We start from the raw sequence: 27432 nt of genomic DNA, 5'->3' as shown, positions 1-27432 counted from the left end.
CACCACCACCACCACCACCACCACCACCACCACCACCCAAGCTAATGCTCATTACCCAGGGAAGTACTGACATGTTCAAACCTCAGACCAGATGAGTCCAGTCTGCTGCATGACCTTACCAAACCTTCAATCTCTTGTACTACAAATACTGGTCTCCAAGAAATGTAAAGGATAAACACACTTTAACATTTACCACTTAACATTTAACCAAAACAACTTTGTTTATTTTGTTCACCCTATATGAAAAGACTACCCCCACTATTTTTCAAATACCCTCAACTGCAAACACTTTGTTTTGCTTGTAGTTTGTGGCCGACTATAATCAGGACGGAACAGCCCAAGAGATTTTACGACTGATGGACTCACAGCAAAGCCCAAGCGTTGATGTCCATTTTTTTTTTGAGGATGACATTACATATATCTACAACTGATGTGAAATGCGACTGTTGCGCTCTCGGTACTTCAGCGGACGTCGCTCTTCTCCCTTTGGACCTGTTGAGGAAATGCAAATCACAATGAGCTGGAGGAACCTTTATCCCCGGGAAAAGTTCCCGGACATTAGTTCTTGGGAAATTACCGTTCCGGGAACTTGAAGCCTCCCCCTCTCTTTGCTGTTTTGTAAGATTGTCGCTTTAATTAAATGGTGATGCTGTGCAGCTTCATTGTATAGTCATCTGGGCTGAAGAGTGACAGGGTCTATGGCCAGTTTCCAGAATTTCCTTTTCATCAGTAGGTCATGATAATGCAGTTGTGTGCTTTCAATCTAGCTTTAAATGGAAGAAGAGTAATATTTAGCTTGTATAGTATTGATCCTACCACAGTTTTTTTCATCGATCCACCCATCACTTCTGCCGGGTCATTTTCTACTTCAATTAATTTTACTCAAAAGATCCACCTTTAAATGTTAGTCATCTTCATGTCATCTAAATGTTAATTTACATATTCTCTAATAAATAGTTTCATACTTACAATGGATCAAATGACTTTATACAATGTGAAAGACACAAGTCACAATATCACTTGACTCTGCAGCTGTATTCAGTGGAAAACATTTAATAAATAAATGGTATCTGCCCAACACCAAACGTCAGATAGACAAAGTTAGTAACTAGCAGCTGTGTTGACAACGACCAAAACAAAGTCTGTTTCATATGTAAATAAGCAGTTGTTTGCTAACATGTTAGCTATATATAAGCTAACAATATGTTAATCAGATTTAATTACTCCCCTGCCAAACAACTCATGACATTTTACCACATTCATTTCAGCCTCTTGAAACAGACAAGAGGTCTCGATCCATGCTAATAATCTGTAATCAATCACTATTAAATGCGAGCAGGAACATTTGAGGGCATTGATCGACATTTTCATTTGTAGTTTTTGATGTGTCATTGTGACTGACTTGAATTCAAATGATCAATTTCAAAGAAACTAAAAACATGAGGGGGGAAATAAAATCATTGTTCTTCTTTCTACCATAGAGTTACTATCTAGGTGGTAGAATGATAATTAGACTGAATAACCATTTGGTTTCCACTACATTATTCAGTCTGACTCTGTGGTTAGATTAGCTTATCACATACCAGTCACTAGCATCTCCTCTACGTCAGTTACAGTTGACACAGAAGCTCTGGTAGTGGCTGCTAGGAGCAGGAATTGTTTGTCCTGTAGCTTGATGAAATGTGCTGATTTGAAAATTTTCTCCTTAAGTCAGCTTGGAACAACCTGCAGCTGCATCAATCCCCACACTCGTGGTGTCTGGCACATGATGGTGTACCCCATTCTTAACCCTGCCAGCAAAGTTCGCATTGACTTTTGTCCTATTCGTACCTATTTGTCAGGATTTAGGATTGATCAACTGTCCAGGAACAGTACACTTTGGGACTTAAATACAAAATATGTGCAGGCCCATACTCTTCTCTGTCATTTCTGTGAAGGACATTATCTATGTTTGCTGTGGGATGCCATCTTTGTACTTTGTCAGGTTTATGACAATTTTCAACTTTCTGGCCTTTCCCTCAAGAGTTTGGGATGTTCCTGCCGATAATATTATTGTCACTATGAAGCCATCAGAAAAATGAATTTATGAATTTAAATGCTCTCTTACACGAGTCCTCGATTGCCATGTAGTCTTACTCATGAGTGACAATCACCTCCTCCAGCGTTGAGCCAACTTTTAATTATAGAAGGTAAATTTGCAGACAGTGAAACTGATCAGGCAAATTACATATAAGTGCTGATAAGGGAAAGTTGGTTGAGACAAGGAAAAGAAATGTAGACCCAGGCCCCTTGCTCCTTAAGGCACTTGTCCGTCCTTTGCTAATCACAGTATCTCCTGGATACACAACTGTAATTACATTTCACTGAATACACAGAAGCTGAAGTACAATAAAGCCCCTCCATTCATATTCCTCCGACCACAGCGAACATTTGAAAATGTCATTTACTCAACAGAAATGTGCAGATTTTCCGGGGATTGTCGAAGCCCACAAATCAGTATTTGACAAATTATGTGATGACCTTTCACAGATTCACTTTCTGATTTGATCATAGTTTGGATAAGTTTCATTTCATCAATAATGTTTTGACACTGACAGTTCAACTCCTACAAATCCAATGCATTAGTCAGACAAAGGGACATTGTCCTATTCAGAGCTTTCAGTCATTTTACTGGCAGGTCTACCACAGACACATTTGGTTATTCTGGAAAATATCCAGGCCCATTAAACTCACTGTCCATTCGTCTTTCCACTTTGCTTATGAAAATTAAATGATTGTTACAGGGTCAACTGCCCATGTTTTGTTATGGAGCTTAGACTTGGTCAATAAGTATTTATTGATTAAGAACTTGATTAAGAAGGTCCCGTATTTTACACTTTTCCTGTGTTTTATTTGTGTTGATCCATACGAAAATATATTTGTGGCTCTGAGCCTCTCTTCTGATTGGCTGACTGTTTTCAAAGGGATTGAATAAAAATAAAGCTGATTTCAGGTAAACACCCAGGGAAACCAAATCATGCGAGGTTGGATGGTGGGTCCAGGTGGGCGGGGCTTGGTACATGACTGAGAGCGGTGACTGCTTTGTTGTGACATCACAAATTTCCAGAAGTCCTGGCGGCCGGTTTTAAGGCTCAGTTTCTGAATACAGGCTGTGTGCATTCCTCTGTGGACTGAGCGCTTTGATACTTTCACAGAATGAATATAGAACCTAGACCTGCTTTATAATCAAAGTAGACATGGACATCTACCTTTATACTTATGGACCTTTAAAGCCACTTGTACACCTGTAACACCATAGCTCCTCTCTCCAGGTTTAGCTGACCACACAGAATCCCACTGGTTCTCTCCACTCTTTTCTAGGGAGCAGAGGTGAGCTGTGCTTTTGTTTTGTGGCCATAGGAAGTCACAGTAAGCAATAAATATAACTCCAGATAACAGAGGGGAACGTTGTGTTTTACCAATAACTCTGCAGTTTATTGCTTTCTATAGCAGAGCTGTATGCAGAGTTTGCTTCTGTGCCCTACGCTGCACAACAGACTCCACATATCCCTCCCAGTCAGCCCCTTATTAATTTATGCATTAACTTGGAACAGGTCCAGTTGGAAATTTCCAATGGCATCCACTCGTTGGTGCAAGCTCAAATGATACCAGAGTAAGTAATTGGATGGTGTTAAGAATACCATTAAAAACTATAAAGCGGCTGGCAGAAACAGGTCAACAATAAATCACTCTCATTTCTCAACCATCAGGCTGTCATCCATACAACAACACATTTCATTCCTTTTGAGTTATTTTTAATAGGAATTTGCCTTTGTTTGTGCCCAGCCCAAACTTTATGTTTTTGACCCCATGTAAAATAGAAGGCTGCACATACCTGGGTGTACAATCATAAGCTTAACCTTTCAAACATAATTTTCATCAAAACCTGAACACCTTCTTCTTAGAGTCAGGACTCAGTCTAATCTGAGCAGACAGACTTTATACACACATTTCCAGAATCGGCGTGACCTACCCTGAACAGCATATTAAGAGCTCTAGTGTTAAAACTCACCATCCAGTTTTTTTTTTTTCCCCCAAGTAGAGACAGCTATTGTAAAATCCATGAATATCTTTCAGTTTTTCTGACAGCATGAAAGCACAGAAGTCCCAAGAACCTGGTTGTTACAGACCAGGAATACTGACACTCTCCTCTGACCAATAAATATACAGATAAGTGAGTTGTGTGAGTTGAGTATGAGTTTAAAACCTTAGGACATACAAACCTTTTCAAGTTGTGTAAATGTTTTTCTTTTATAAAATACATGTCTCGCAACATGTACAGTGCTGCTTGGGCAATTTGATGACATGTCAGAATACCCAAACCTATCCTGATAAAAAAATACATAAAAGAATTAGGCATGTAGTGGCAAAATCATAAGCCCTTAAATAATGTGTGCTAAGTAAGACAACCTTTCAAGGTGAAAACCGGTGTGATATTCTCCTCACATAACCACAGCAGTGCAAGAAGCCCATCAGCTGTATTGACCTGAGCTTTCGCATTGTAGACCCCAGTCAGTTACGCCATGTTGACAGGCCACAGCAGACATTGATCATGTTTACTCATGTCCTCTACATTAACCTGCACATAATGACGCCCGTTCTAATCAATGGGTCTGACTGCACCAAATGGATGCACTGTGAATGGATTCTGTGCTTAGAAGCCACTGAGCTCCTACAGATGATATTTAAAGAGAGAAACAAGTCGACTCCTCTGATTTGTCCGCTTTCCTTTCACTTTCAGTCCTGCCAAGTTCGCTCATTTGTCCTTGGATTTGTTCCTATATTAGGGGAGTCACCATGCCTTCTGCCTCAGCTTGTACATGCACACTGCAGCCAAGGCCACGGCTGGCTCAGCGTCGACAGCCTGGCCTTGGCCTGAACTTCCTGTGTGGGCTGGGTTGAATTCCTGGTCAGGTATCATGAAGAGATGGACCGAATGCCACCACCAACTCAACTCAACCCAACTCAAGTAATGTCTGGCAGTTTGGTTTTGACCTTCCTGACTGAATGATTCCTGTTAAAATATCCTGATTAAATGATTAAGAACCAATTAATTGACTAATCTTTTGAAACCAGCAGCTGCTGCACACGCTTTGGGTGATCTGTAGATTAGTTTGTGAGCAGCATATGTAATCTGATTCCTTGCTCCTGTAGCCGACATCCCTGGCCTGGCATCAGTCACAAGATATTAAGGAGTTCATAGTAAGGACATGCAAAGTTTATGGACCCAAAGGGATTTACTGTTCCGGCACACTCGCCATCAAACAATGAAATGAATAGAAATCAGAGACAAAGGATCTTTCTTTCAAAAACAGACCAGCTTTTAGCAGAGAGTCAGAGAGATGCATGACCAGACCACGAGTCAAATGGTCAGCTCCAGAGGATCAACAAATGGACACAAGGTAAAGTGGGAGTCAACAACCAAAATCTACATTTTGTAACAATAAGACTTTATCCATTACATTGGTGTTTAATTTTTTTCTTTTTTCTTTCTCATAGAAAAAGTAACTCTGTCTCACACACACTCTAGTGTTCCCGCCTCTTTCTCTGGCTACGTCCACACTACTGCATTTTCATTTAAAAACTGCGTTTTAAAATGAAAGCGATCTTTGTCCAGATGACCATTTTAGCTGCGGATCAGAAACGATTTCTGTCCATACCAACACACCTTAAAACGCATACATACATGGCCATTCTGGTGTGAGCAGGAAGCAGATCGTCTGCTCTGCAGTTGATTAGTTACACGATACTAAACTACTGCTATACTACTAATACTACAAATGAGGAACAACATAGACAGCTGCAGTGTTAAAAAGCAGAATTTAACAGAACAACAGCTGCTTGCAAAAACAACAAGGTCAGTAACGCTTGTAATTTGTTATCCATGTTGCTTTCACTGCTGGTGATGTAAAATCAGTTAAGGCAGTATCTGCCATGTGACCATACTCTCAGCATTCTTCATACAAGGTAACAGAACCGTCACAAAAGTGTCATTATTCATTATTATCATTATTATTATTAGTAGTAGTATTATTAGTATTATTATCAAAGGACTGCTGTGTAATCTACAATAACTTGTTCTTAGTGTTAGGAAATAATTATGTTGTTTGATCAATGTTGAAGGCTTTGAATGAAAATGTGCGAATATGAAATTCATATTTTGGTAATTAATAACACCATTAGGTTTAGATATTGTTCCGTTTAATGATTTAATGGTGATATGTGATTTTTGTGAGTAAAGATGAAGTAATTAAAAAGTTCTACAGAATATTACTTAGTTCTCCAAGGGAGAGGACGGGTACTGCCCCCGAGATGTTCACCAACCCCCAGGAAAAATAAAACCCCAGGGATCACTCTGCACATTGCTTTTTTTTGGCTTGATACCATTCTGCTTTTCTGCATGTATTAGTTATTTATTATTTCCCCTCTTGTTCCTCTTGTCATTTCTGTCCACATGTGCTTCCTTCCTTTTTTTTTTTGCCACATGTTCCATTGAATTTTTCTATACGTGATCTTTTTATTAGCTGGGAATCGAACTCCTGACCTTCTGAGTTGTGGACTGTCTGCTCTACCTCTGCAGCCACAGCTGGACTAAAAAATTAAAAATAAGGGATCTTCCAGGCTCCAGGGGGGGATGGCACTTGATCGCGTAATTACTGTGATGTTGAGACAAGGTCATGACCAGCGTGATTACAATTTACCTTCCTGTACGACGACTACGCCTGAACAGACGTGTCAGTTGTCCTTCCTGAAAAGCCTGTTTGTCTTTTGTCTTATCATCTAATGCCCTATCTTCACTTCAAACACCGTCAGTCTCTCTTAATACTGATGTTCCACACAAATGAATTGCATGTGTAATGCTAGCATTTGCGAGAGAAATGTACAGTGTTTGATGATACAGAAGAGAAGTAGGCAAACAACAAAAGAGGGTCAGTGTCAGTTCTGAATTGTTATGCGTGTTGATTAAGCTGTAGCATGTGAAGTGCTTCCTTTTTTTTTTTCCATCACAGTCTTGTTTAATCACCTTTAATCAAATGCAAATGATGAGAATAGGGAATGTTTAATTCAGAATAATAGGAACAAAGGGAGGGATGGGAGGGAGCATAAGAGCTTGTTAGTTACCACCATCATTTGCTCTCCAGGCAGGTCCTGAGGGGACTTCTTTTAATCTAGCTTCGCCTTAGGCAACAGATACCCGATCCCGAAGCGTCTGAACTGGATGAAATTAAGCAAAATAAATCAGCCTTAATTCTCTTTGAGAAAGTTGACAAATTCTTTTTTCCTTCTGTTATCACAGCATATTGGCTGGGGATGATGTTATTGTAAATTCCTTTATAGGCCTGTTTAACAATTAGCCAACCAGTGGTACTCCTGACAACGCCAATTTGAATAATTAAGCTACTTTGGCAGCAAGATTCCTCTCATTCGATTTATCCTCGTCCACCTGTGTACATGCAGATTTCAAAGTAAGTAAGAAAATGGTGACATGACAGAGATCTTCCTGACTTTATTTTGGAGGTTCCAGCTGCCTCTCCACAGCATGTACTCTCTCTTAATCACATTAGAACTCCTGATTCTACTTTATCACACAGCTTGGGGACAAATACGTCTGTCTCTGGGGCGAGGCAGAGCCTTCAGCAGCCCTCGCAAACTTCAAAGAAGTTGATGGCACGTGAATCCGCAGTTATTATTTGTTACCGCATGCGGATAAAGATCCCAGGGTATCAGCAAAATTGATATATCTGATTAAAATTCATATATTCAGTTTGCTTGTTCAAATGATCAGAAAAGAGAGAAGCTGTTTCTCTCAAACATCATTTACTTTTACTAGGTGAGTAACCCAGTTTTGAAGTTAAACAGGATTGCTGTTGTTCAGCTTTTCGCTCAGCACTCAGGGGGAGTATTACGCACCTGGAATGATGTTCTGTCTCTTATCAAAGGACAAGTGTCCGTGAATTTCTTTTCAATAATTGTGTTCGGTGTTATCACTCCCTTATGACAAAGTGTTGAACAGTGATTTATTACCTTTATATACTTTCTTTTTAAGCATATCACTCCTTTAGAGCTTTTAAAGTGATTCACAGGCTACACTTTTACAAGCACATAGGCAAATAATGGAGGCCATACAAGCCATATGTCATTCTGGGCATCTCGCGTATAAACTTTCTCCTTTCACATACATCTTTTTTCACTCTCAAGTACATATACTGTCGCATTCAGATACACTAATTTAATTCAATTCAATTCAGTTTTAAACGTATAGTGCCAAATCATAATGCACATTATCTCACGGCACTTTACAGGGTAAGGTCGAGAGACCATTCATTCAGACCATCATTAAACACTGTTCATTGTTAATTGTAACAGTGAAAATAATAACAGTTATAATAACAGTATATGAGAAAAAAATTAATATGTATATATAAATAATAACAGTTATACCCACAGGTAATGGGTAGCCAATTTAACATTTGAAAGAATATGTATTGAAGATAAGAATGTATTAATTAACAAATACAATATTTGAATGAAGAGTTAAGCTTTTTCATTTTCACATACATACATGACATTTAAGGAAATGAAAACGGACATTAAAGTGATAGTTGAGGTTATTTGATGTGGTGTTGTATGAGGTACTGCTCTATAGTCAGTGAATTACCTGCAGTGGATTCAGATCAGGTCCCAGTTTAAAGAAGCAACAGGAGCACCAGGACGGAAGCTGAGCGATTTGCTGCTGCGGTCATCCGCAAAAAAAACAAACATATTTTAGACACTTTAAAAAAAAAAAATGCCCACAGAAAAAATAATATGAGTTGAAGTGTACGCTTTAGTTTGAATATGTTCACCACATTATCTTGCCGTGGAACACCCCTTTCCTTTGGAACTACAATTTTTCACCCGAGTGCACGTACGTACGCTCAGCTAACTCAAACAGCTGATCAGTGGAGAAATAAAGTGTGTCACAACTGTCAGGGTAGTCAGGGTTCAGCTGGACCCAAAATGCAGCCAACACTTGGGAGACGGTGCAGACAGGTTTATTAAACAAAAGAGCTTAAAAAAAACAAGCACAGGGAACCACAAGGAACAGCAGGCCAAAACTCGAGAAGCACAGGGGATGACAACAGGCAACATGAACAGACTGAGGACGAACCGGACATGAACAGCTTGGGGACGAAGCAGACATGAACAGGCAACGCGACCAGATGATGACAAACCCAGAGATAAACAGACGAACCGACACAGACAAAGGGGAGCACAAAGACTATATAGACAAGGGAGGCAAGGGTGATTGAACACAGGGGAAACACAGACAATCACCACACGGAAAACAGGACCAAGACAGGAAGCAAAAACACTGAGACACACAAGGAAACAAATTACAAAATAAAACAGGAAGTGCACGGGGAAACAGAGCACAAGACAGGGAAGACTAAACTAGACTAGAAATACCCAAACCAGAAATACTCAAACCCCAGAACAGAAACCCAAAACACAGAAAATTAAATCAAGAAAGTCCAAAAAACCAAAACCCTGGAGCCTCCAGGCTGAGACCATGACAAAGTATACGCCATAGGTGCGCCTGTGCTGTATTACTACGGTTTACAAAAGTTTCAAAGTAAAAGGCTGTTTGACTGCAAGAAAAAGTGGTGACAAGAGAAAACTATTTACGATCTATCACTTTAAGGGCAAGTGCAAAAAAAAAAAAAAATAAGGTGCAAAAAACTAATCACACAGAAGAAAGAAAAAAAAAAAAACACCTTTTCACAAATGCAACAGAAGAGGAGCAACTTGTTTATCCGTCTGCAGCCCTGGGCTGGATATTTGAGAGGATAGTAGAAAAAAAAAAAGACAGGTCATTTACCGTGTTCTTATTGGCTGGTGTATGTTCTTGTCCAGTTCATAAGCTAAACATAAGAGCTACACCAAGCAGCTGGAGCACTCATGGGATATTCTGATATATTATGGTCTGCCTTGATATCAAGACAGATGGAGGCAACAGGACGTGACTGTTCTCAGGTCTGGTTTGTCTGCTTTCATAAGAAGTCAGCAGATAAATGAAGACGTCCATACCAGGGCTTCAGTGTGTTGACTTTTTCCCTGCTTCTTGAGTATTCAACAAATCTTGAGATTACCACAGATCCAGACGGCATTACATATTAAGTTTGAATGTGACCGCAAATGTCCCCAGACCGTCTCTCTCGCAAATCTGTAGAATTTGTCCAATGCACTGTAAGATATGAATATAAATGTCTCATATGCAGATATTTGAGAGGGAAAATATGAATGTGTTTAAATATAGACACGAGAGATATAGTAATACAGACATGTGAGTAGAGTGTGTCTAAAGTATGTGAGAGTAAAATATGTCTGTTAAAGCAGAATGTTTGTATGTGACAGGCTCAGATTGAATTATGGTTTTCACAACACCCTTTTCACAATATGTGTGTGTATATATATATATATATATATATATATATACACACACACACACACACACACACGCACATAGATCTCCATGAATATGTTTACATATTTTCCTCATGTACATTATTTATGGCAAAACGCAAGTGTACACATAGTAAAAACACTAATGATATGTAGACATGTACATTTAATCTCTTCTCTCCATACTAATACTTATTAGCAGTAAGTAGCCCCTCAATGTCCTCCCTAAGCCTTTCATGTCTTGAAATGCATTAGCAGCTCCACACTTGAAAGATCGGCCACTTAATTGCAATAATATTCATACAGAATCCATCCCAGACACTGGAGAAGAAAAATCTACAAGTTGCAAAGTGGGTTAACAACCAATTAAAAGCAGCAAATGGCTCGAAATCAAGGAAATACTCGCTTTGAATCCTGAGTCCGCGTCATTGTCAAAAAACAAACAAAACAAAGGTGACAGGTCTGCATGGATCAAACAAGCAGAACATGAAACTGCAGGTAGTCACAAAAGCTCCAGACTTGTTCAGTATTCTAGGAGCATCTCTGCAAACATCACACATCCAAAAATAATCTGCTCCAGTGGAATCGAAAATAGAAATTGTATGTGTTTTCCGTTATCACATGAAAAAAACGGAGGGATGCGATTTTAATCATTAACGGCAAAACACAACACACTCTACATTGTGGCTGCATGTTTAAAATATAGTTTTCTACAGCTGCTGCATTTTCTAATGAAGACTGAAAGAAAGAAAGAAAGAAAGAAAGAAAGAAAGAAAGAAAGAAAGAAAGAAAAAGAAAGAAGGCTAAATGAGGCCACAGAAGACTGATTATTTGCTGATTATAAGCAGCCCCAGTTTGCTGAACATTACTATGCCACGGCATATATAACCTCCCTGGGACATACACCTGACAGACCTTGATTAATTTTGATCTCAATGAAGATATATTATTTTTAGATATGTGACAAGCAGCTGAAACCCCTGTTTCCCAGGTATGTTTCACTTTTATATTAGCAATAGGCACAAGTGGTGAATCTTCCAAAGGAAGATGTGACAGGCTAGTCCACAGAGAGGAACGTTCCTGGCTCACTGATCCCCCTGGAGCCTGACAGTGTAAGGTATCTGGAAATGTTGGCAAGTGAAACTTGTTTACATCATTATACGTGTACTGCACTGGTTTCTTCCTCTCTGACTTTTCATTACAGAATGAATTCACTGATTAACAGTAAACTACAGAACAGTTTTACTAAATGCATCTGTGTGCAGAGCGCTATATTTGTGTCTCTGAATATGCATCGTCATCTGTGCTCGGATCGTTTTGTTGTTTTCTCCAGTAATGAAACAGCGCAAAAAGATCTGGCCCCTGGAGAAATCTGGTCTCACGTGATTACAAGAATGAGATGTGAGAAAAACAAATAGTTCATAATGCCCCGCAGAACATGAACCCAGCACATTTCCCCTTTTTTGGGAGCTTCAGAATGTGTGCTAATACTCTGCATTTCATATTTGTTTATTCTTTCTTCTTGTGCCCCAGGAAATGGTAATTGTTGTTTGTCTATGCATGTTTGGGAATTTTGATCCATGTTGATATTTTCTCTCCTCCATCCAAGGACAATTACCAAACAGTACAGGAGATAACAGTGTTTGCTAGCAGCAAAGACATACTTTTGATTAAAGGAAAATAATGGGGAGATATTTTTAAAAACCTAAAGCTTTGCTCAAACACAGTTATTGCTGATGTTCACCCAGAGCTGAGGCTGAGGATGACTAACGCTGTATGTTTTCTTCATATGTTTAGAAACCACCTAAAATATAGATTTCCACCATAGAGATGAAAAAAGAAAAGGTTATAATGAGTTAATATCTAAAAAATAATGAAAAACTTTACCAAAATAATGACTTAGTATCTCAAAATGTTGAGTTAGTATCTGAAAAAGATCATATCACAATCTGTTTAGGTTGAGTCACGATCCACGATGTGAAACACAAGTCTCTCCACAGATTTAGTTGAACTCTCGATCGCAAGACTCATTGTGTTCAACTCAAAGGCCCGACTCTCAAATCCCTGCATCCTGATTCCACTGATTTTATTCTGAAGTTGTGATTCATATCCTTCTGCCGCTCTGATGCTTCTTTCCAAAGTTTGTCCGCTCCCTGATATTCTTTGCCAATTCTTTGAGCATCGTTGGGACATCACTATTATTTATTTATGATGTGCGATAATGTAAGTACTTCAATTTGAAAGTTCAATCTCTGCCAAAGTTCGTCCCGCCTCATGTTTCCCTGTGTGCAGCAGGTCTCCTGTTCCACGGACAGACCGTAACTCCATCAGCATCTGGAACTGCACCTGGTGACGCTATTTCTTGTTCTGCTCAGGTGTAGAACTGGCGCATGCGCCGCTATGCCGGAACTCGCCGAGGTTGCAGGACTGGTGTCTTCAGCTGCAGTCAGTGGGCTAGCTGGTTAGCAGTGACCCAAGTCTTGAAATTAAATATATAGAGATAGCACCTTTTAATGACGCAATATGTATGAAAAGTATCTGAAAAGTAGATCATATGCCAAAGTAAGATTGTCCATGATACAATAATGACAAGCCTTGTCATTATTTTTATTTGGCACACCATCACAAGGTCATGTGCACAAGCCAGCTTCCTCTTTCTTGACTGACATTAAGGATAGCATGCACCATGAGGGTGACAATTTCCACTATAGTTTTTTTTATTGTCATTGCATTGAAATACACAATAAAATTAAGTCTGGCAGCCATCCTCTTGGCAGTGGGTATTAAAATGAATAAAGTAAAATCATTAAAATATATACATATATAATAAATTAAAATATAGTACATTTTAACATCAACAATATAACTAACTATAAAGTCTAAATGACTTCTTATTTTAGAGGCCAACAATAAATAAATAGATTACTAAACTAAAGCTTAACTTAAACTTAACTAAGAATAGTAAGGCAACATAGACCAGCACTTTAAAATATATGGCGTAACATTTTCATTGCATTGGACATAAAGAGCATCTCAGGCCACAATTATAACCTAACAATAGTTTAACTGGCTCTTTGACCTCAACACTATTTCCCCAGTATCTTACATGTCAAAATAAACACAGGTCTCACAGATCAACGGTTTAACACTCAGTGCAATTTCAAATTCAGAGCAAAACGGTTTCATTTCATTAAACATATACACCAGCAGTCAACAATAACAGTCCCTTCGACCTCGGTTCTTCTTATTGGCTCCTCTGAGGGCGCTGGAGTAGCTCAGTAGTCCACACTTTATCTGTCTCCCCTCTTCGTAGATATTATAGTCCAAGAAACACACCATCTTGATCCATCCGTTACTGATGTCAGCTTGCCGTTCGCGTAGATCCTTTTTAAAGGCAGTCTTGAACCTCTCCACGTAGGCTGGGTCCTCATCTGAGACCTCCACGGTGCGGTACAGATGGCACAGGGCAGGCAAAACCATGGAGCATGAGACGTAGGTCTCAGCCCACAGGAGCTTAGTCACATATGTGCAGTGGATGATAAAAGATGCATACAGTAGAGTGATATCAGTACATCACCAAAGCTATTCCATTTATATCGCACCAATTCAGTCAATTCAAAAAGCTTTGCAAAAGAAAAGTAAGATGGTAACAACTTAGGAAATTTTCCTACGGAGTTGAGTTCATCCTACTGAGTGCATCTGTAAGCAGTAATTAACAAATTTCTTAAAAATCTAAAACTGGAATCTCTCATTTTTCAGACTCTCTGTTGTGGCTTCAAATTGTGGTCAGGTGTTTCCTGTTTGCTTTAATTATCCTTGAGAAGTGTCTAGAACTTGATTACGGTCCATCTGTGGCAAATTGAAGTGACTGGACATAGTTTAGAAGGGCACTAACAATTCACACAGCATGTCAGGAAGAAAAAAAAACAAGCCATTACAGTCCAAGGAGCTCTCTGTAGTCCCTCATAATGAAACTGTGGTGAGGCATATATCAAGCCATGGTGAAAAACCATTTCTAAAGCTTTCAGTGTTCACAGGAGCACATTGGCTTCAAAAGTTGTGGAATGGAATAAGTATGGAACCACAAGGACGCCTCCTACAGTTTCCTGTCTGGCCAAACTGAGTAACCGGACGAGAAGGACCTTGGTCAGGGAGGTGACCAAGAGCCAAACAGTCACTTAAGGACTGTTGGACTGTTGGTAAGGACTGAGCCTAAATGGTATGCGCTCTACCAGGCGACCCACGGGGTCGCTCCTACACTGTCCTAGATTTAAACTCCATGGAACAAGCACTGTCTGTGTATTCCACGCATGTGCACTACGAATCAAATCAAAATGCCACAATGCAAGAAGAAGGAGAGCTGCTTTGCCTGCAGTATTTATTCTTTCAAATGTGAATTGTAGAGGTGAGGGTAGCTGTGGACCTTTTCCAGCTCACGCTCAGTCGGTATCCTTGTAGCATAATGGCCACGGAATTTACATCACGTGAACCCTCGCGTACTTACAGATGAGGAAAGTGTAACACTGGCTTAAAGCAGCCACTGTTTCATCAGTGGATGACATCAGACAAACACATACTAACATTTTGACTTACTATTGTTACAAATGTTGGCAGATATACAGTATAATCTATTATGGACCTTCTAACTGTCGTGTTGTAAAGCATCTGTTAATTACTGTATCTCTATTCTCAAACTGTAACACAACCACCAGCTACGTCCTGTCTCATTCTGAGGCCTTCACGCTCCTGTGCACATCTCTATACATGTCAGAAGTGAGTGTGTGTCTGTCCAGAGGCCGTCTGTGCTGGCCCTTGTGGAGGGAGCCTGGCCTCATCGTAGTATTTACAGTAGGAGAAGCCTGCAGGCCTAATTGGCATGGTCAGTGATGGAGCATATGCACTTTCCAGTGGGAGCCCATCTGACAGGGCCACTCACTGATGACTGCCCACATAGTCTCCATATGTGGCAGACAGAAGGGTCCGTATGCACACTGCCCTTCAACTAATGAAGCCAAGTCACCCGGCTTATAGCTCAGCCTTTCAGAGGACTTTATCCACAATCTGGAGCCAGAGCGCTACCTCTCATTGTTTGCACCTAGAAAATATACACACACAAACATGCACACTCGTCACAAGGGGAAACTCAGAGCAAAGCATAACTGCTACCTCGCCTTCACCTACATCCAGAAAAATACACTGACCCACACACACACACACACACAGGCACACAGGCATACAAACACACACACACAGGGGCACACAGGCACACAAACACACAGCAGAGTGGCTCAGAAATGTTAAAAACATAATTGCACCATTACCCTCACCTTCACCCCTCTATCGCACGTACTGACACACACACATGTAGACTCGCAGGAGAAAATGATGTTGAGATGGGAGAGAGAAATAAGAGGGCGAACAAGAAAGCGAGGGAATACAGAAAAAAGAGGAGAAGCTGCGTGGTGCGAGTGTGAATTCAGCCTCCAGCTGGGCAGCTAAATGGACTTGGTCAGTCATTAGCATGCAAAGGTCTAGTCCGGACATTTAAGGTTATTCATTCCCCAGGCTAATTCTCCCCACGCTGAAAACGCCCGGCTACTTCCTGAATCGCTCTTAATCAATTCCTTTTTACCAGTCGTTGGTTATTTTCAACAGCACATCCTCAACAACACTCCAAAACCCCGCCAGCCACAGGTCGGCCGAGTGCACCACGCGTTTTCCAGTGTTTTGGGGGCTGCAGATGTTAGTGCATACTTAATAAGCCTGATCACAGGAGCCCCAACCTCGCAATGTAATTCCACTACCCAAGGTGCATCTGTTCTGCTTGTACTCACAGGAACCCCATGCTGATGGAACTGTTTCACAAAGTCACACAAGTCATACAGTGCCCTGGCTGCTACCTCAATAACAGTGGAGGTATCAAAGGCAGCCAGGCCAAGGGGAAACAGTTGGGTATTGGCTGTGCGCAGCATGGCATATGACTTAAAGGCAAAAAAAATAATAAAATAAATTGTATAGGCTGAGGTTGTTTATTTTACTTCACGCACTGGGAAATATCTGTGTGCATCACCTGCGTTGAACATGTATCCGTTTTCCCAATAGTAAAGTCAGAGATAAGTATTTTCCACCACATCACAAGCAATACATTATGTGAATAGAAGTCTTTAAATCGGTAACATCTCCTATTCACCCACCTGACTATCGTGTTGAGGATTGCACAGGGGTCATTAGATGACAAAGTCGCTGCATAGTGTCCTTGGGGATTTTCACTCAGCATTATCAAAATGAAACATAGCTCCTGCGCAAGAAAAGTAAGGGCACAACACAACTGTTAAAGACTATATTAAACTGAAACTGTCGTATTCCTTGTGAAGATTTTTTTTGCCTCTTCTGCTTCTTCTGAGTTTTATCCATTTTAATACACCTCCAGTCACAAAGTAAATAGATTGTGAGTTTCCGTGCTGCTTTACTTCTTTTATGCTCCAAGCAAAATGTGATGTTTCTGCCTCTGTTTTTCCCTGAAGACTTCAGCTGACCCACTTTCCCTCATCCCATACACCTTATGGTGGTTAATGGAATAAGGAATATTTACAGTGGAGTGTTTAGAATCAATCTGATATGATTTAGTAATGAGTTTGGAATAATTAGAGGGAATCACATCAGGTAATGCAATGTATGGTACTATGCATGGAGGAAACCTTATTAGAGCTTTCGGAAGCTGTGGCATGGGTGTAGATCGCTGCTGTTGAAATGAAATGTTTCATTCTGTCAGAGATACAACTCCATTTCAAGACACTAACAACTCATCTTACACAAAGACACTGAATTATCTTACTCACAAAATTATAACTAATCAAAGTACATTGATAAGAGATGAAATATAACAGTTTTAACAATCTTGTCACCAGTGACCAGTGTATGATTTTTTTAAGTTTTTGCTTAGTTGCATCATAACACGCACAAAAATGTGAATTCATAAGCTTTTGTCAATATTGCCATGCTATACATCATTACATTAGTTAGATTCTCCACAATTGAACCATTCACGTCATTTTGCAGTAACCTTGAGAATTGTAATTCATTCAGATTTACTTGCAAGACCAGTGTAACAATGGCGGCTTTCTACTATTGAAGTGGTCATGAAGTCCGATTGTCTGTCCATTTGATTGTTGTGAATATTGTCATGTGGCGTCCATTGCAGACTGTCAGGTTACTTTATTTGCATCACTTCCCTCCACATTTCACCTATTTTCTCTCCTTCCGACTGCCTGGGTATACTTGTTTACATTAGTTTGCTGCCTAAAAAACCGTTAGTTTGCTACCATTCAGATTTCATCCCGGGAGGCTCAGGTTAGGACAGCGAGTGTACCTGAGTGAAAAAAACGATGATCCTCTGCCAGTTGTAGACTGTCTAAAGCCAATACTAAAGATGAAAGAGAGAAGAAATGTCCTAACTACACAGCTACAAGGGTCTCCCTGACTCTCCTGTCCATCTCCCACTGTCATATTGGTATTGTTGATAACTTAATAATAATTTTAGTATATTACAAAATACAAATCCATGAAATCTGACAGATTTCTTTTGTATATTATGTATATCATAACAATCTAGATTGTCTTATTGAATTTTAATGAAATTACAGTAGTTTCCTTGCAACTACAGTTGCCACTAAAACAGCTGTTAAAACCTCACAATACAAGATGTTTTTGGAGAATGTTTTTATAGTTGATTTTTGTGTTTTGCTTTGCTTTGCAAATGATGCATATTTTGAAGTGTTCATCAACATTGCATTAGATTATCTTTACATGTTAAATTAAAAAAGTCATGTCTGCAACAAATCTAAACTTTTATTAAAATTCAATACAGTTTTACAAATGGCTTTCAGAACCTGAGGTGTATTTGCTTTTTCTGAATAACTCCTGGGATAGAGATCTACTCTGAACAATCTCATATCAACATGACAGATTAATTTAAATTAAAGTTTTCAGGATAATCACACAACTTTCCATTCACATAGTGGGAACAGATGAGTCCTCAACTTTTGCATATGACTCACGCTCAAAGCCATTCAAAGTCCATTAATCCCCTGAGGAGGTGGAGAGGAGATGTGAGAGATCACTGAGGTGTTCTTCTCATGTACCTTTCCATTTGCTGTCTTGGTGCCACTTGGTTGATTCAGATGAAACATCTGAAATCACAAAAACTCATAAAAAAAACGTAATAAAAACAAAAAACTGTGCTCACAGCTGCCCTAAAAGAGAGAGCAGAATCATCAGGCTGTGCAAGACAAGTTTATCATTTGCATTTCCAATATATAAACAGCGAAATATGAAAAAAAAAAAAAAATTAGTCTCTTAATTGTTTTGCATTATCATTTCAGTTGTGCAGGCAAGTTGAACCAGAAAGTGTCTCTGCAATGTAAATGTAGGGCCATAACAGTTACAGGGATACATTTTTTTTGTCACAAGATGCATGAGTTACTGGGTAGTGATATAGCTGCATGAACATAACCTTAGGCAGCAGCTCCTCAGGGTGGATATTTCCCGACCAGCCCCGGCTTGGAAGGACAACAATAACATCAAACAAAACACACCGATGCAACATTTTTAGTATTCACAGCAGAACACACCATATTTAGTGTATTTTGCTGCTTCACAGTGCTTTTAGACCACTTATACATTATAAACATTTTATTTGTGAAAACTGTCTGGCTACACAGCTGTTTTACATATCAGACCATTGCCTAGAGGCTCCAGTGTGTAGTAATACTGCCATTCTCTAAACAAACTAAATTGTTCCAATGTAAGGAATGGTCTAAGCACCATAAAGTGACAAGAAAATCACTAAATATTCTGATATGTATTCTGTCTCTGTGGATTACTAAAACATTGGCACGTTAGTTGTGGTTTCAAATATTCTTCAGTAGCTGTCCCATATTGCTGCTGCTATTGTTGGTCTGGTCATGAGCTCTAATTAAAGGCATCTATAACCAGGGCCATGTCCATGCATCTACATCACTACTGGCTGGTAACTCATACATCCCTATGACTCTGTTTTCCACAGCAAAATTATTTCTTGTCTGAAACTTGTCTCATTATCATGTGGATCAACACCCCCACCAATAAATAAATGAATGATGGTCAAAGGTACAGCAAACCTCGTACATATATTCAAACATGTCCAGTTCAGTCCAGTTCAAATAGCTGCAGTTTTTGTGTCTCACAACATAGCATCATTAGTGAAGCATTGTGATGTTACAGAGATATGAATTATATTCTCCAGATGTAAGAGAGCAGACCCCAGCAAAAATCACGTCAAACATAATTTTAATATTTTGTAAGTGAAAACATTTCCACTGAAAAATAAAACAAAATAATTGCAATACGATTTATACGACTTACCTTTTTAACTCAAAAATCATGGAGAAGGGATTTTAATTGGAAACTGCGAAATTGGACTTCAGCGTGTTAAAAATTTGTTTTATACTGGTGCAATACACTCCATTATAATGTAGCATCCCTTACAGAAAAACCACATGAATTTACCATGTGTTCCACACGTGTTTCCTATTGATCACATGTGTCACATGGTACCACATTCTGTAATATGTAGTGTAGCGCACATGTGGAAAAGATGTTACCATGTGTTGTAACATGTCACAAATTCTGCAGATTTTCCAAGTGTTTTCAAATATTAAATTTCAATGAAATGAAATGAAATCCATGTGTGTTTTCTGTAAAGGATGTCCTGCTTTAGAATGTTTATTCTGTTGCCTTCAACATAATCATATCCACATGTAAAACTCTTATGTAATACATTCTCGTCATGTAGTCTTGGTCTTAGCAATGCTTTACACCAGATTAAAAAAAAACAAAACGTATAAGACAATTGGTCTCTGACAGTCTTTTAGGTGTTGAGAGTCGAAAGTACACTGGCACTTCCTGACTGAGAAAAAATACATTCAAAATTGATGCAGTCATTGCCCTCAGCTCAACTGAGATCATACCAATACAGTTTTCAAAAGCTTCAAACTATAATAATTTCACACTTACATCTGACTGCAAAACGAGTCCCTCAGGTTTCTTTCTGAAGTGTGCCATAAGTAGGAGGATCACACATGGGCATAGATCACACTTTTCTTCTCTGTTACACTTCACCAGGATGCGTTCTACTTATCTACATTAGTCCCTGCTGGCAGTAATGACTGACAAGACTTTATTTGCCTTGTCGTCAGTCATTTAAAATGTAAATGAACTTAAATAACAGACTTTTCACAAGTCTCTGTTCTGATTTGTTTCTGATTTAATGTAATTGCTCTCTTTCACTAACTTTATTCAGGGCGCGTGCAAACTAAGTTGATTGTATGGTTACAAGTTAATTTATGAAGCATTGATAACATTGTCCTGGGTCTTTAGCTACAGCTAACTGTTTTCCTCTGCTTCTAGTCTTTATGCTAAGCTACGCTAATGGAAACCTAACACACGAGAGTGATATTTCATTCATGATTTGTATCAAGTTAAAAGAAAATAAAGTATAATAAAAAGAACATACTAAAAAGTGTTGTATTTTAGCATTGTAGCCCAAAGCCCCGATGCCCATAATAATGATAAGGAAAAACGCTATTAATTGGAACAGGATCGTTACCAATCCTGCTCTATGTTCTGTGATGTCTTTTTTTTTTCACTACATTTATATGACAGTTTTATCCTTTAAATAAACCAATAGATAAATAAATAAACAATATTAAACTATTCAACAGTTTCCAAGTACAACAGAAACTATTTGTCACTATTAGCCAATTATTCTTTAATGTAATCTAACCCCCACGCCCCTCGCCCAACACGACGAAGGGGACTAGAACTTATTTTTTCCACTTCAAGAACTGCTTGTGATCCCAAACAACGTAATTACACAGGACAGTCTTGGATACCGTTGTGGCGCCTTTAGGGGGTGCTAGAATGCTGGCAGTCCTAGTGTTAAAAGACCTCTGTAGCACACTCATCCCTGCTTTAGGCTAGGGACTCGAGGCTACGCTAGCAGCTACTACCATGACACACTCCAATCATCGACTGCACTGTCGGTGGTTGAGCTGCATTTTAGCTAATGGAACAAAAAAAGATGATATCTCTGCATCCGTTTTTATAAATGAATGCAGTGCAATGCTAAATCGGAGGAGTATGCTTCCTGTTTAATTCTGCATTTATACTGTTCAGCTTAACAGATATTGGATCAACAGACCTGTGTATTGATCGCAATGCTTGTCTCGTTCTGCAGGTAATTTTGATGCTCACCAAGCTATTTGACTTCAACCTCAACAGTGTGACTGAGAGTTCATTATGGAGGTAAGCCCATCACACAACACCAACCTCATGACAATTCTGTAAAAGCACAGTATGTTGGTCAAAGAGCATTGCTGGACTTCAATACATTTCTGATGTTTTTAATCCTGTGGTTTGGACTGCTCTCAGTACGACTCTTAGGTATAAAGAATACCAATACTTACAAGGATTTCATAATATGAATTAATGAAACATTTGGGGCTTGAAAAAGAGGCAACAGTCAAAGAAAGATCTCTCAAATGACAAGCCAGAGTAGCTAACTGCCCTCAATTGGTTTTAATGTCTGTGGGCACCAGAAATCCCTCACATGAAAGCCACTAATCAATGCCGCTGGAGCTGGTAGTGTTATCCAGCAAATTACCTTGACCAGCCTTGAACACAGTGCAGCCTTGCTTGGAGTGTCAGCCTCATTTCTGACTCGATTCTGATGTAATTTTGGTAGATGCCTGCTAGGAAGGAATGTGGCTGCATTAACGTCTCACAGAAAAAAAGACTTAACCAAATGTGATCTGCTAAAGTCTTATCATTATGAAATATATTTTTCATTATTATTGTTGCCTATGAAATGTAGAACCACAGACGTGAACAGCTCTGTCTAGGAAAGACCTCAGAAGGAGGAACAAGGTTGAGAAGAGATTAACTCCGTGAAAATAAAAAGTAAATAAAGTTGAAAGGACTGATGAGCCTCATGATGTTCAAACTCATCTCTTAAGCTGAAAAGACAACTGTTGTTATGCATTGCATGTAAATGAGACGAGTTTTGTGACAGTTTTTCCAAAGTCTAATTTCACCAATGTAACATTTGGCACGATCATATGTTACCAGTGAATGACATTTATTTTCCAACTCATTAAATTCTGAATCTGTTTGAACTTATCAGAGCTGCAGCCCTCTGATGTTTTGCACTGAATTTAAATACAATATGATGAAAGCATAAAACCTAAAGTGGAAAATACAAGTGCAAAGATTTGAGTGAAACTAAAAGTATTTAAGTGAGCGACAAAACTAGTAAAAAAAAAAAATGTTTTTCTGCTTTTAATCTCCATCAGAGGCTCAGTGTTTATTTAAGGCTGTTCTTAAATTCTAGTGGTTTAAAAAGAGACGATATATGTCTGGCAGAATTATGCATAAAATGCTGCCTGTCCTGCCATAACCAGTCGTAATAGTAATAAAACCATTTGCAAAATCTGTATTGAAATTTTATCATGAGATTGTTCGGAAAAAAATAGGTCACAACAGTCAACCCATACACTTTGAGGATTTTGTAACATAGTCACATAATTGTAAACCGAACAAATAACCTTTAAGTGAACTCTATCGTCTTACTCTTGTTTGAACAAATCTGTGTTTGTTTCTGCTTATTTATTTTACCCTCTTGAAAGGTAACTTGAATATTGACTGATGCAGGATGACTTTAATCTGAGGAAAGTATTAGTAGTTTCTCTCCTCCTCTGTCCTTCATGGAGAAAAAAAGGCAGCAGGTTCACGGAGCAAACAACACACGCTTTTCCACAGAGGCTGCCTCAAGGCTTAAGCTCTCACCCACAGCTGTGGTAAATGTACCATTATATGACTGCATTTGCCTCATAGAGGCTCAAGTGAGGCTATTGCTCTGTGTCTATGCTGATGGTACCACATTACCCTCATAATGGTGCATCTACTACTGACATTACATTTGCGGTATTATAAATCTGATGCCCTAAGAAAACAGAGCTTCTAGTAATGGATGGATGATTAAAGGTGTATGTGGATAACCAGACAGGTTGACAGAAAGACAGATGAGTGAATAGATGACAGGCATTTTGGGAGAGCAAAGAGGATAATGAGAGTGCAGAACATTAGTGGGCAATTTACAGCAAGGAAGATAGAGCAGCAAAGCAACTAGGGATGTCACGAGAACAGATATTTAGGTGTCAAGTCGGTGTCAAAATTCTGAAAATGTGATGGGACTTGTTTTCGTGGTAGGTACGGGAGGCGTGACTCGTCCAGGACTAACGAGGACAGCGTAATAACCCTACAAGCGTCCTAGTCATCAAACTCAAAGAGAAAAACAACACAGGCACAGTAAAACATTGCTGTGTCTCATTGTGTAGTTCCAGACTCACACTTGCTAATTTGTCAGCATAAGTGCATTCACATCGACAGGTTTGGCAACATGCAGTGCACCACAAGTACCTGGATGGTGCTCTCAAAACGGCCAAAAAATCTCGTGTAAAACAATGGACACTTCTCACCCTCAACGGCCACCATATGTAGTGGACCACCAAGGTTATTTTCAAACTTGTGAAAACAGTGACCGAGGAAGGTTGACAAGGCGTTTGCGCCGATAGCGGCTCAATTTCCATGTCGTATGACACAGGGAGCGAGCACAGGGAAGTGAAACATTCCTCAAAGACAGACATCCAGTCTGTATACAGAATTGAGGGCGAGTGAGTTTCAGTTAATTTTATATCAAAGCGTCTTGTCTCGCTGCAGAACAGAGAGGTTCAGGAGAACCTTCGTCCCCACTGCCATCAGGCTATACAACACCTCAGCCAAAGGAAGTGGCTCATGAACTGGACTATTGATGTCCTGAAATGTTCTTATTATTATACAGTTAGCTTGTTTAGGCTAACGTAGCGACAGCTCATAATGTGAGCTGGGTGCTCACAACATTAGTAGGCTACAGTCGTATAAACACAGTGTTGAAATCAACAGTTGCACCTTGTCAGTCAAATTAAACTAATGCTCGAACACTGACTATAAGAGTGTGTATGTATGTGTGTGTGTGTGTATGTGTGTGTGTATGTGTGCAGCGGCCTCTGTTTTCTGTTTTTGCTGTGGTATTGAATTTGTTATGGAGAATGTGTATGTATGTGTATGTTATTGGTGGCGAGTATCGTGACGTCTGTAAAGGCAACAGATAACTGAAGAAGGCCAGTTGGTCTGCAGGAAATCCAGCACTCCTCAGGGAGAGTTTGAAGATGAACTGGGCACCTCTGTCTGTTGTGGCTCCAAATTGCAGGATGAGGTAACAGCTTGAAACTTTCATACCTAAAAATCCTGTGACAATATGTGAGCTTGCAGGCAAAATGACATATGAACGCAAAGAAGCTTTCTGGGAAGCTTTAATTAATTATTTATTAAAAATTTTTATACACAGGCTTATAGTCATGTGAGCTCTGCTGGGGCCTCAGATTAAGACTTGAATCACGGGCTTAAATAGTCTTAAAGAATCAGCCTGGCTGCTCCACATGATAGTAATCTCAGATACACTACATTAGCTTGCCAGGCCAATACAATTTATTTGGAAATAACCAGACCCAGACTTGTGCAGAAGCATTAGGCAACAAAACAGCTCAGACCCAACAAACCCCAACAAAGTATTAGGTTGCGTGTGCTTAGACTAAAAATGAAGCAAATTTTTAGCTTCTTATGCAACTGCATACAAGGTCTACAAAAATATGCAAATAGGCACAAACAGATATGAATTCACTTTATTGAGGTAAAGACACATCCCTGGGAGATGAAAACGTTTCAACATGGGTTACATAACTTATATCAAACTCTGTTAAGTTTTATTCCACTTCATAAATATACAGAGAGAGAGAAGGAGAAAGACTGCAGGAAGATAACAGATCTGTGTATGTTTCTGCCTCTCTTACAGTTAACATCCAGTCTTTACAACTATTCATAATGGAAAATACCTAAAGCCTGGTCGTAAAATCATTAGACACAAACACTATTGATCAGTGATTGGTCAAGAGGTATGCACCTTCACAGCTCATGTCTCTTTCTGGCTGCTGATTGGCACTGAACATGCGGCTGCTCTCCTCCATCCACTTAACACAGTCAAAACAGAAAACGAATTCACTGAAAATATTAGTGACGCTCCTCTAGGGAGAGGAATTAGGTCTGCTCAAATGTGTCACTAGGTTTAACTTGGTGTTTCTTTGGAAAAAAACAAAAAAAAACGTAATTAAAAAAGTAAAAAAAAGTAATTAAAGGGTCTGAAAAGTCACCAAATCTAGAGAGAAAGTTGCTACATCAGCAACAATATTAAAGGTTCCATAAGTGAGATTTCCATGTGTTTTTTGGTTATAAAGCAGGTCTAGGTTCTATAGTTATACTATACACTTATATAAGTGTAAAATAAAGGACCTTTAATATCTTCATAGTTGGTTTTTTTTTGGCCAACAAACAGAATCCACAGTAAGTAACACATGTTAATATTCACTACATGTCTATGCACATGAAGGCCTATCTTTATTTTCAGGGATAGATTAGGCCAGACATCATTTGGCCTGTCATTAATATTCTATATTTTCTAGTCCAAATATCAATTAGTGGATACAGAAAAGTGTCAGTGGTCCTTTTGGAACTACATTCCCATCATGCTTCTGGTGGTGCATAAAGGAAATTGAATTGTTCCACGGAGTCAGTGAGTTATCTAAGGCACGGCTAAAAAAATAGTATCAGTCCACATGCAGCCAAATTTTGCACGTGCCCAAACAAAAACACTGAGCCTGACATGGTGTAGTCAGATGTGAGATACTGCCGCAGCGTGGACCAATAGGTGTGGATGGAGTCTGACAAAGACTCAGCCCAATCTGAGAGAGGGCTGAGAGATACGGCTGAAGTGCGATCCAACCGTTGGCCCAAGTGCAACAAAGTTCACCACAAGTGCCAGACTCGGGCAATTTACTAGTTTTGGCAGAGATACAGAATGGCTTGTTTTGTTAATTTCCATGCCAACCTTTTCCCCCAGATGCAAGATAGAATCAGGTCACATGGTGTAGACTCGACTGCCCCTTTATTAAAAAACACATAATTTACAAAACTTGAATACTCAAATTGTCACGGACACACAGCAAGGAGTAAACCAGCAAACATGAAGCAAGAGTCCAGAAAAAACTTCATCTACAAGTGAAATGAAATCCATAAACTTAAGCTGGGAGTGAAGGAATGTTAAAAATTCATGAATTGCAGCATTAAGTGAAGTTAAAGTCAAGAACTGCAAGTAAAAGTCCAACAGCAGCTGTGCACAAAGTTACTAAAGTTACTAATAAATTCAAATCACACAACATTCATAAATATACACTTCATTCAATTGAAAGCAATTTTGACAAAATAAAGAATTTAAATTTAAAAATATTATTCCTGTGCCCAAGGACAGTTAAGTTTGTATTTGGAAACGTGCATCAATCTCTCTTAAAGCCAGAAAGCAGAGAGAATCCTTAAATCGGGCGACTTCATAGACAAGACGTGGGGCACTGACTTTGTGAAGTATCAGCGGTTGTGTGTTCCATTAAAATATCAATTAGATGTCATGGGTGACAAATGAAATGCATTACTCTTTTTAATTGAACCCCTCTCATTAAGAGCTATTGAGTGCAAATGATGAACTAATACACCGTAAAAAGTGCACTCTGGAAGTATAGACTGGCTTGCAAATGTCATAATCTAAATAAAGTCAAAGGCTTGTTTCATCAGTCATGCTACTGAAGTTCAGTAGCCAAAATTACTTTCAGCCAATGGGGGAAATAAACAGGAGTGGAAACATTTTCCTAAAGTAAAAGTACTGTTGCGTAAGACACTTTACTCAAGTAGAGGTAAAACTACTTGTAA

General features: G+C 39.2%; 1 protein-coding gene across 2 annotated transcripts in view; it reads left to right on the top strand.

Moving 5' to 3' along the window:
* The window catches only part of sorcs1 (sortilin-related VPS10 domain containing receptor 1), a 168018-nt gene that overhangs the window by 60776 nt on the left and 79810 nt on the right, over nt 1–27432 (top strand). For both annotated transcript variants that reach the window (XM_023431397.2, XM_023431396.2), the window contains exon 2: nt 21761–21828. In XM_023431397.2, coding sequence (XP_023287165.1) covers nt 21761–21828 — 68 coding nt within the window. The remainder of the gene's footprint in view (nt 1–21760; nt 21829–27432) is intronic.

The sequence above is a fragment of the Seriola lalandi genome, unplaced genomic scaffold (genome assembly GCF_002814215.2).
Source record: "Seriola lalandi dorsalis isolate HSWRI2012SDOR001 ecotype SW California unplaced genomic scaffold, Sedor1 jcf7180002054921, whole genome shotgun sequence".
Classification (NCBI taxonomy): domain Eukaryota; kingdom Metazoa; phylum Chordata; class Actinopteri; order Carangiformes; family Carangidae; genus Seriola; species Seriola lalandi.
Note: the sequence above shows the minus strand (reverse complement) of the source record. Positions and strands in the feature narration are given on the sequence as shown.